Below are 10,792 nucleotides of genomic sequence, written 5' to 3'. Positions count from 1 at the left end.
GTGTTTCAGCCAATGAAGTACTGAAGTACTGACACCATTGCAATGTAGAAAATGCCAGGACCAGTTGGCACTTGGCAAGACCCCGAAAACGGTACCATGACAATGGCCAACAAATCCAACAAGTCTCTGGAGGTGCTGGTCCTGCATCCCAGGGAGACCTTCCTGAATCTTCTTCACACAGTCACTGTGGGATCTTTCACATCTAACTCAGAGGGCTGGTGTGACCTTGGTTTAACATCTCACCCAACAGCTGAGGGGGTCGGAAGCTGGGGTTGGGGCCAGGGCCCTGGGAGGAGGGGAGGGTGAAGTGGAATAGAGGGGGTGAAGATTCCAATGCATCTGCCTAACCAGGTGACGAATTTGACTGAAGCTGGTGTTTAACATCAGTGCTCAGGGCATGGAATGATGCTGCCACTCGGTGGCTCCCTCAGGAACTGCATCTATAAAGGCCCGTGTCAATTGTCAATTTGACAAGAGGATATTTGGAGCGGTATTCGCCTTGCTAAACTATGCAGCAGTACAGAATGGATTCTTGCATAATTCTCCTTTATTTGATGATATGCTTGTAAATAAGGAGAAGCAGATTAAATTGTTCCTTCTGTTTCTCTGTTTCACTTTACATTTCTCGATGTTAGGCTTGCTGCTTTCTCCCTCTGGTTACACAACAGGACACTGGGAGTTACAGCCACAGATTGAAAAAGGAACCGTAGCAAATCTCCCAAGAATTTAAAAAATGGGACAGGAGACCCTCACGCTGTGGCCCTGTGCAATCAACGGCCCAGACTTACTCCAGGGTATGAGGGCACAGAAGCGTGAATGAAGGTTCATGTTTGGATCCAGGCCGAGTTCTGATCGATCGACCTGTGCATGCGTTGTCTGGGATGATTGAACTTCAGACTCGCAATTCCACCACATCCTGGTACCCTCTGCAAAAGTTTATGGAGTCACAGTCAGAGGTTCAGACAGAGCCAGGATAGTTTTTCAGAAATGGGCTGAATGGCTGTTTCTGTGATATAACATGGCTTCGCTCTCTGAACACCGAAACCAATATAGACCCATAATCAGGAATTCAATAGTCCCCCCGATTTGCCACTGGCCCTGCTCTCCATTTACTCGGTCACAGTGAGGTTTCTATCTGGGAGTTCTGTCTCCAGAGAACTTGTTCCCATTTGTGCCTGAAACCTGATTTTCTCACCTGGGATCTGTTCAGTGGAGCAGAGAAAGACCAACACAGCATCAGTTCAGCACCACATTATTCAAACAAAAGTCATGATTATTGTCAGGCAGGAGATATGGAAGTTTGTATCGCACGTGTGAACAGATTCAAGATCAGCTTTTTCTCTGCTGTTATCAGATTGTTGAATGGACCTCTCAACTGCTAATGCTCACCTCTCCCTGCACCTTCTCTGCCGCTGTAACACGGTATTCTGCCACCCCGATACACATTGTATGGTATGATCTGCCTCTATAGCACGCAAAACAACACTTTTCACTGTCTCTCAGTACATGTGACAACAATAAATCCGTGATATATACATTTGTTTATTTTTTTTGGTGGATGTAGGGGTTGCTGTTGATCCCAAATTTCCACTTCATCTGAGTGGCTTGCTGGGGATATTTCAGAGGGCAGTCGAGAGTGAGCCACATTGCTGTGGGTCTGGAGTCACACGTAGGCCAGACCAGGTGGGGGTATGTGAACCAGATGGGGTTTTTTTTATTGAAAATGGCTGCATGCAGACCATCACAGAGATTAGCTGTTTTAAATGGCAGATTTTGTTCATCCAATTTAAAATTCACCACATGCTTTGATGGGTCCGGAACCATGGTTTCCAGGGCGACAACTCTAGATTACCATTCCAGTAAGATTACCATCACAGCACAACAACCTTATAATTGTAGAACTCACTCTTATACAGAAAACAATACTTGTATTCTCAAGGGTCTGTGGAACATGGACACATGATCATCAATGGCATAAATATCATAAAGGACACATACTGTCCCTCTGACAGTGCGGCACTCCCTCAGTACTGCCCCTCTGACAGTGCGGCACTCCCTCAGTCCTGCCCCTCTGACAGTGCGGCACTCCCTCAGTACTGACCCTCTGACAGTGCGGCACTCTCCCAGTACTGACCCTCTGACAGTGCCACACTCCCTCGGTACTGACCCTCTGACAGTGCCACACTCCCTCGGTACTGACCCTCTGACAGTGCGGCACTCTCTCAGTACTGACCCTCTGACAGTGTGGCACTCCCTCAGCACTGTATCAGAATGCCAACCTCAATTCTGTGCTTAAATGAGCTGAGTTAGACCTGAGCCGATGGCCTATTGGCTCCAGCGTGAGGGTACACGTGTTGCCCTGGCACCGGGAATACGGTGCTCACACAGAGACATTGATACAAACCTGCGTGCTTGATGGTCCCACTGCACGGCGAGGCACTTTAATGTCAAAGCCCCCTTTCGGATCCTTGTCCCCCTTCAGGCAGGGATCATTGGCAGGTTCCCGACCGTTTTCCCAGTCACAGATGGTCTTCCTGATCGCCTGAAGTACACTGGGAATGGGAAAGCAAAGAGGGGCAAGCAAGCCAGTCAGAGGGAGGAGTTGCGAAGTCCTGCACGCAGTAACAGTTTTAATTTAAAAGATCGAGATGTAGCTTCTTTGGCACTTGCCCAACCTAACTCTGCTTAAAGGTCTGAAATGTTATTACAAATCAAAGACAAGGAACACTTTCTGTGTGTCACATTACAGAAAGGATGTGGACACTTTACATTAGAACATAGAACATTACAGCACAGTACAGGCCCTTCGGCCCTCGATGCTGTGCGGACCTGTCATACCGATCTCAAGCCCATCTAACCTAAACTATTCCATGTACGTCCATATGCTTATCCAATGACGACTTAAATGTACCTAAAGTTGGCAAATCTACTACCATTGCAGGCAAAGCGTTCCATTCCCTTAATACTCTCTGAGTAAAGAAACTACCTCAGAGTAGTAAGAGAATGGAACGCTTTGCCTGCAACGGTAGTAGATTCGCCAACTTTAGGTACATTTAAGTCGTCATTGGATAAGCATATGGGCGTACATGGAATAGTGTAGGTTAGATGGGCTTGAGATCGGTATGACAGGTCAGCACAACATCGAGGGCCGAAGGGCCTGTACTGTGCTGTAATGTTCTATGTTCTATGTAAAGCGTCCACATCCTTTCTGTAATGTGACACACAGAAAGTGTTCCTTGTTCTGGATGTGAGTTTGCTCGCTGAGCTGGAAGGTTCGTTTTCAGATGTTTCGTCACCATTCTAGGTAACATAATCAGTGAGCCTCCGGTGAAGCGCTGGTGTTATGTCCCGTTTTCTATTTATCTGTTTAGGTTTCCTTGGGTTGGTGATGTCATTTCCTGCATTGATGGTGTCATTTCCTGTTCTTTTTCTCAGAGGATGGTAGATTGGCTCCAAATCAATGTGTTTGCTGACGGAGTTCCGGTTGGAATGCCGTGCCTCTAGGAATTCTCGTGCGTGTCTCTGTTTGGCTTGTCCTAGGAAGGATGTGTTGTCCCAATCAAAGTGCAAAACGAACGTCATCTACAAAATACCTTGCAAGAACTGTGACAAACACTACATTGGACAAACTGGCAGAAAGCTAGCCACCAGGATACATGAACATCAACTAGCCACAAAACGACATGACCCACTATCACTAGTATCCTTACATACAGATGAGGAAGGGCACCACTTTGATTGGGACAACACATCCATCCTAGGACAAGCCAAACAGAGACACGCACGAGAATTCCTAGAGGCATGGCATTCCAACTGGAACTCCATCACATTGATTTGGAGCCCATCTACCACCCTCTGAGAAAAAGAACAGGAAATGACATCACCAACACAGGAAATGACATCACCAACCCAAGGAAACCTAAACAGATAAACAGAAAGCGGGACATAAAACCAGCGCTTCATCGGAAGCTCACTGATAATGTTACCTGGAATGGTGATGAAACATCTGAAAACTAACCTTCCAGCTCAGCGAGCAAACTCACATCCAGAACCTCAACCTGAGCTACAAATCTTCCCAAAACTCACTAGTGTTCCTTGTCTTTAGAGAGGGTTCCCAGGATGCTGCCTGGATTAGAGGGTATGAGCTGTAAGGAGAGGCTGGAAAATTTCAGACTGCTTTCTCTGGACCAGCAGAGGCAGAGGGGAGACTTGATAGAAATCTGTAAAATTATGAGATGCATAGATAGTGTTGATAGTCAGAATCTTTCTCCCAGAGTTTAACTGTCTAATACTAGGGTGACCTGAATTTGAGGTGAAAGGGGGATAGTTCAAAGGGAGATGTGAGGGACAAATTTATTTCACACAGAGTGGTAGGGATCTGGAACACACTGCCTGATGGTGGTGTTGGGTGTGGCAGACATGGTAAGGGTATTTAAGGGGCTTTTATATAAGTACATGAATGTGCAAGGATTGGAGAGATATGGACCAGGGGCAGGCAGAAGGGATTAGTTTATTTTAGCATCAGGTGCAGTACAACATCGTGGGCCAAAGGGCCCATTCCTGAGTAATACTGCTCCATGTTCAAAGAGAAAGCAAGATGGGCCATTTCCAAAATCTGTGGGTCCAGGACTCTCCAATTTGCCTCTGTTATAAATAGGATGCAACTTCTGTTCCTCCTTTCATTTGCCTCCTACCCCCTCTCCATCCACTCCTGGACTCCTCCCCTCTCTCCACTGTCTTATCTCTTATCCTAGCCTTTCCATCCGGGATTCCCAACTTTTATTCCCGATCTGATCTCAGGCGCTCTCTCTCTCTCTGTCCTGTCCCCACCTCCTCATTGCATTTCATACTGTTTTCTGCTTTCCTCTATGCCCCCTCTCTCACCCCAAACCACCCTTACTCTGTCATGCCCCCTGCACCCGATCCCGACCTGCTGCTTTCCAGCTTCCTCCCCATGTCATTCCCTTATTGTGCCTCCGAACCAAAAGCCCTACCTCAAGCCCCCTTGTTGCCTAAACCGCACTCCCACTACACCCCTTCACCTCATCGCCAATCCTCCAGCCCCCCCACTCCCCATCCCCTCCCCTCATCGCCAACACATTTGCCCCCCACACCTCCATCCCCCAACTCCCTCGCCTCATCGCCAACCCACATGCCCCCCAACCCTCCATCACCTAAACCCTCCTATCATCACCAACTCTCCTGAACCCCATCCCCCTCCCCTCATCACCAATCCTCCTGCCCCCCACCGTCCTCCCTTCATCACCAACCCTCCTGCACGTACCCCGCCCATCCCCAAACCCCACCCCCAACCCCTACCCTAAACCCACCCCCTCATCACCAACCCTCCTGCTCCCCACTGTCCCATCCCCCACCACCACGCCCCACCCGCCCCATCGCCAAACATGCTACACCCGCCCAAACATCCACCCCCACCCACCTTCCCACATCACCAAACCTCCTACCGCACTAATCTCCCAAACATACCCCCACCCCCAACATCGACAACCATCATGCCCACCACCACACCCCAAACCTCACCCCCTGGTACCTGATCAGGACATTTTTCTTCTTGCGAGTGGCCTGTCGAAGTGGTTCTCTCAGTGTGACCTGAGCGAAGTCCTGCAGGGCTGCGTAGATGGTATTCCGAATGGCCTGGTTAAAGACACTCTCCATTCGGCCCATCAGCACCTGTAGCCCTTTAATCATTGCGATCACCTGCAGGGAGAAGGCAGTGGGATAGTACAGTGAATGTCCCAAACCGGAGGGAGTCCGGGCTCCCTGCACTCACCCGGCGCATACTGAACATGAGACACAGAGAGAGGGCAGGGAGCGAAAACCTCTTCATCACTGGAGAGGGAGAATATATCTCCTCACAATTTCATTTCACCCCTCAGCTAACACCCCTCAGCACTCCCTCAGCACTGACCCTCTGACAGTGCGGCACTCCCTCAGCACTGACCCTCTGACAGTGCGGCACTCCCTCAGTACTGACCCTTTGACAGTGTGGCACTCCCTCAGTACTGACCCTCTGACAGTGCAGCACTCCCTCAGCACTGACCCTCTGACAGTGCGGCACTCCCTCAGCACTGACCCTCTGACAGTGCGGCACTCCCTCAGTACTGACCCTTTGACAGTGTGGCACTCCCTCAGTACTGACCCTCTGACAGTGCGGCACTCCCTCAGTACTGACCCTCTGACAGTGCGGCACTCCCTCAGTACTGACCCACTGACAGTGCGGCACTCCCTCAGTACTGACCCTCTGACAGTGCGGCACTCCCTCAGTACTGACCCTCTGACAGTGCGGCACTCCCTCAGTACTGACCCTCTGACAGTGCGGCACTCCCTCAGTACTGATGCTCCCTCAGTACTGACCCTCTGACAGTGTGGTACTCCCTCAGTACTGACCCTCTGTCAGTGCGGCACTCCCTCAGTACTGACCCTCTGACAGTGCGGCACTCCCTCAGTACTGACCCTCTGACAGTGCGGCACTCCCTCAGTACTGACCCTCTGACAATGCAGCACTCCCTCAGTACTGACCCTCTGACAGTGCGGCACTCCCTCAGTACTGACCTTCTGACAGTGTTGCACTCCCTCAGTATTAGATTGTGAACATCAGCCTGGATTATGTAGTGGAATTATTGAAGTGGAGCTAGAAGCTTGGACTTGAACTCAGGGCTGAGCCCTCAGTAATGATTGAGGAGGTGGGAACCTGCTGGATTGCTACAAACCCCTAGGCACTCACTCAATCAGGGCGAGTTACCTCAACCAGTGCAAATTTCTCCTCACTCGTGTAGTTATAGCGAGTCGCTCGCTCGTACTCTTCCGCTGTGCCCGGACAATCCTTATTACAGAATTTATCGGTGGGATGAACCAACTTCCAGGAATACTGTTCGAAACAGAGCGTGTGTGTTAGAGGTGAGCATTCAAACAGACTTTCCCCTCCTACATTCCCCGGACAGGGGTGTGGGTTATACTGTCAAGGTCCGTATGCATTCCCTTGTCTTGGGAAAACATCCTTCCATTGTTTCCTTAGATTGACATCATGGGAATGTCATTAATCCAGACGCCCAGCTTATGACCCATGGATAGGGCCTAAAATTTAATTGAATTGTAATTCATAAATCCAGACTTTATAGCTATTCCCAATGGTGACAATCATGACAACCAGGATCAACTGTTCCAAAGGAAGTCATTTGATCCCTTTAAGGAAGGAAATCTGCCATCCTTACCCAGTCTGGCCCACAAGTGACTCCAGCCTCACAGATGACTCTCAGCTGCCCCTCTGCGATGCTGTAGCAAACTGCCCCATTTAATCAAGGGCAATTAGGGATGGGCATTAAATGCCAGCCCTCACAACGAGGCCCATGCCCCTGTGAATGAACCAGAATGTCCACTGACCTGAGGGTGAATACTGCCATCTCCCAGTCTCTCACATTCCTGACTGGGGCATTGTCAGCTGGTTCTTCAGCACCAATGTCTCAGACCGGGAGGCCTGCAGCACTTTGAGGAGTCAACTCACTCAGAGGACCTCAGGAGGAAAAATCATCGCTGGCCTAGCCAGGGATGTATGAGGAAGGCAAATAGTCAATGGGCCTTCATCGCAAGGTTTGATTTGAGGTCAGGAGTAGACACATCTTACTGCAGTTATACAGGACCTCAGTTAAATCACTCATGGAGTATTCTGTGCAGTTTTGCTCCCTTTCCCTTGGAAAAGATAGACTTGTCGTAGAGTGAAGTTCACTGGGCTGATACTGGGAATGGCAGAAATCTGTTAAGAGGAGGGGACTGGTCTGTATTCACTGGAGTTTAGAAGGATAGGATGGGATCTGATTGAAAGGTGTAAAATTCTCACAGGGCCGTACAGACCAGATACAGAGAAGGCGTTTCCTCTGGGAGAGGAGTCTCGAAGCAGGGACACAGTCTCAGGGTACGAGGTAGATCACTTAGGGCGAAGGTGAGGAAGCATCTCTTCACTCAAAGGGTGGTCACCCTGTGGAATTCTCTCCAACAGGAGGCTGTGGGAGACCGTATTCAAGGTGATAGATAGATTTTTCAATATGAGAGGCATCATGGGGTTTTGGAGGAGATTTGTAGCTCGGGTTGTGGATGTTGTCGATGCTGGTCGAGCTGGTTCATTGTTGTGTCGACGTTTCACTACCCCGCTGCGTATCATCATCAGTGCAGCCTCCGATGAAGCGGCGTTGTGTTCTCCTGGTTTTTAAACTCTGGGGTCCGTTGAGCTGGATTTCCTCATTTCCGGTTTTCCGTTGCAGCGAAGTGTATACGGGATCGAGCTCCATGTGGTTTGTTGATGGTTTTCTTTGTGGAGAACCAGGTCTCTAGGAATTCCAGTGCTTGCCTCTGCTTTGCTTGTCCCAGGCAACACCAAGATCCTGGAAGGATCCTGGCACACCACGAAGAAAGTCATTAATAAACACATAGAGCTCGACCCCAAATACACTCCATTGCGAAGGAGAACGAGAAGTGAGGTAATCCAGCTCAACGGACTCCAGTGTTTAAAAACCAGGAAACACAATGGCGCTGCATCGGAGGCTGCACTCATGATGTTATCCAGCAGGGTAATGAAACGTCTACGGAACAACGAACCAGCTCGGGGAGCCAACCAACCATCATGGCATCTCGGGATTTTGGAGAGAAAGCAGGAATATGGCAGTGAGATAGACAATCAGTCACAATGAACGGTAGAGTCAGTTTGATGAACTGAATGGCCTATTCCTGCTCCCAGTTTCAATCCCTCCACACTCAAGAATGGATAGGATTGTGGAGAAGTGAGGAGCTGGGGGTGACAGATATGGAGGGGACAGAGTTTTGGTAGAAAACACCCTGTGTGTATTTGCAGTACTGACATTGAGCTTGGGTCAGCTGGGTGAATGGGCTGGAAACTTCCAAACACAGCAGACCCAGTGAAGGTCTTTTGAAAGTTCAGTCACAGGATGAGGGCATTGCTGGCCCGGCAGCATTTACTGCCCATCCTTAATTGCCCAGGGGGCAGTTAAGAGTCAACCACATTTCTGTGGGTCTGGAGTCACATGTAGGCCAGACCAGGTAAGGATGGCAGTTTCCCTTCCGAAGGGGCATTAGTGAACCAGATGGGTTTTTTCATGAGATTCATTACACTCTTACTTCCAGATTTTTTAAGAACACGGATTCAAATTCCAACCTCTGTCCGAGAATATTATCTGGGTTTCTGGAATTACAGTCGAGCGATAATACCACAAGGCCTCTCTCTCACACCCCCCCCCACCCCCCTACACAGTGAACACATTAATATTATAATATCATTTAGCTCTCACCACTTCCATGACGTGCGTACTCCACTTGGAGAGAAGCTGCAGTCCTCGCAGCGCCAAATCAAACAGCTCTCGGTATTCCTCATCCGACTTCTGGCTGTCCAGGCCTGATCCGGTAACAACCTGCACAGAAAGACTCCAGGGTCCGTCACGAGCAGGGAGCCAGGGGTCAAGAGAAACTGCAACCTTCCCCTGCACTGCCCCAAACACTTCCTCATCAGCTCAGGTTAAAGAGCTGAATGAAAATCTTTTAGAATCCCTACACAGAGACCGTTCGGCCCATCGATTCCCCAATGAACATCCCACCTTATCCCTGTAACCTTGCATTTAGCATGGCCAGTCCTCCGAGCCTGCACATCTTTGCACTGTGGGAGGGAACTGGAGCAAACCCACGCAGATGGTGGGGGGAGAATGTGCAAATGCCACGCAGACGGGTGCCCGAGGCTGGGAGCGAACCTGGGTCCCTGGTGCTGTGAGGCAGCAGTGCGAACCACTGAGCCACCGTTGTCTCCTGATGAAGGGAATCCTGAGTGCAACACTGGCCAGGCCGCCACTGGAACCAGCGCTGACTCCACGTTTTGGGAAAGACAGCCAGGTTTAAGGGAATGGCCCAGGGATAAAGGACTGGGTGGGCAGGGGAAAGTTCCATTTTTAGCAGACAACGTTCCAAGTGATTAAATGGTGATATTGACAATAAAACGATGAAGGGACAAAGGGAAAATGAACAGTATAGACATGTATCACAAAAACATAGTAACGACCAGTAACGACCAGAAAGTGTGGACGTGTGGTTGGATATTATGTTATTAGTTTGAAAGTGATTGGACAATGTAGTCAAGTGTACTAACTTCGAATGTAAGCCATACATAGTGGGTGAGTGAATATTTAACTTTTCAATTAGAAATTATCTGTAGGGCACAGTTGATCAGAAGCTTGTTCTCTCTAAAGCTACATAAAACTTTTGTTTGTGCCATAAAGCTTTGAGGTACATGAAAAACTTGGATGTGCACAACCTCCATGTAAACAGTAACAAATGTTGAAACAAAGAAACCTGAGGTTTATCTGGTCGAAGAGGAAGTAAAGGTTTAAAATCAATCGTTCATGAGTTTTGATAAAACTCTAAATCGGCAGCAACTGGCGGGCAGGTCAGTAACAGGGGAGTTAAGATAAATGGGAGCATTTATTCTCCATTACACTATGCATTGTGATCTGGCATGAGCTGTGTAGACAGAGGTTTAAAGCAGTGTCGTTCCATACAGGAGTGATTGAACACTCGCCACAAGAAGGGTGAATGCAGACATGTCAGCACAGGAGGTGGCCATTCAGCACACAGGCTCCATCTGTACAGCTGGTGACGAAAGGGCAGGGACGAACGGGACAGATCTATCAATGGCACGATGGGCCGAGCGGCCTCACGAGACAACTCAAAGACAGGAATTGATGGTCCCCAGTCCACGCCCGCTCCCATCAGGCACTCA

General features: G+C 49.2%; 1 protein-coding gene across 4 annotated transcripts in view; it reads right to left on the bottom strand.

Annotated features, from left to right (window-relative positions):
- cyfip2 (cytoplasmic FMR1 interacting protein 2) overlaps window positions 1-10,792 on the bottom strand; it is a 146,926-nt gene that overhangs the window by 48,519 nt on the left and 87,615 nt on the right. For all 4 annotated transcript variants that reach the window (XM_059650574.1, XM_059650577.1, XM_059650576.1 and 1 more), the window contains exons 12-15: window positions 9,318-9,437; window positions 6,764-6,889; window positions 5,552-5,718; window positions 2,405-2,552 (exon numbers count right to left, since the gene is read on the bottom strand). In XM_059650574.1, the coding sequence (XP_059506557.1) occupies window positions 2,405-2,552; window positions 5,552-5,718; window positions 6,764-6,889; window positions 9,318-9,437 (561 nt within the window). The remainder of the gene's footprint in view (window positions 1-2,404; window positions 2,553-5,551; window positions 5,719-6,763; window positions 6,890-9,317; window positions 9,438-10,792) is intronic.

This window comes from Stegostoma tigrinum, chromosome 13, assembly GCF_030684315.1.
Source record: "Stegostoma tigrinum isolate sSteTig4 chromosome 13, sSteTig4.hap1, whole genome shotgun sequence".
NCBI lineage: Eukaryota > Metazoa > Chordata > Chondrichthyes > Orectolobiformes > Stegostomatidae > Stegostoma > Stegostoma tigrinum.
Note: the sequence above shows the minus strand (reverse complement) of the source record. Positions and strands in the feature narration are given on the sequence as shown.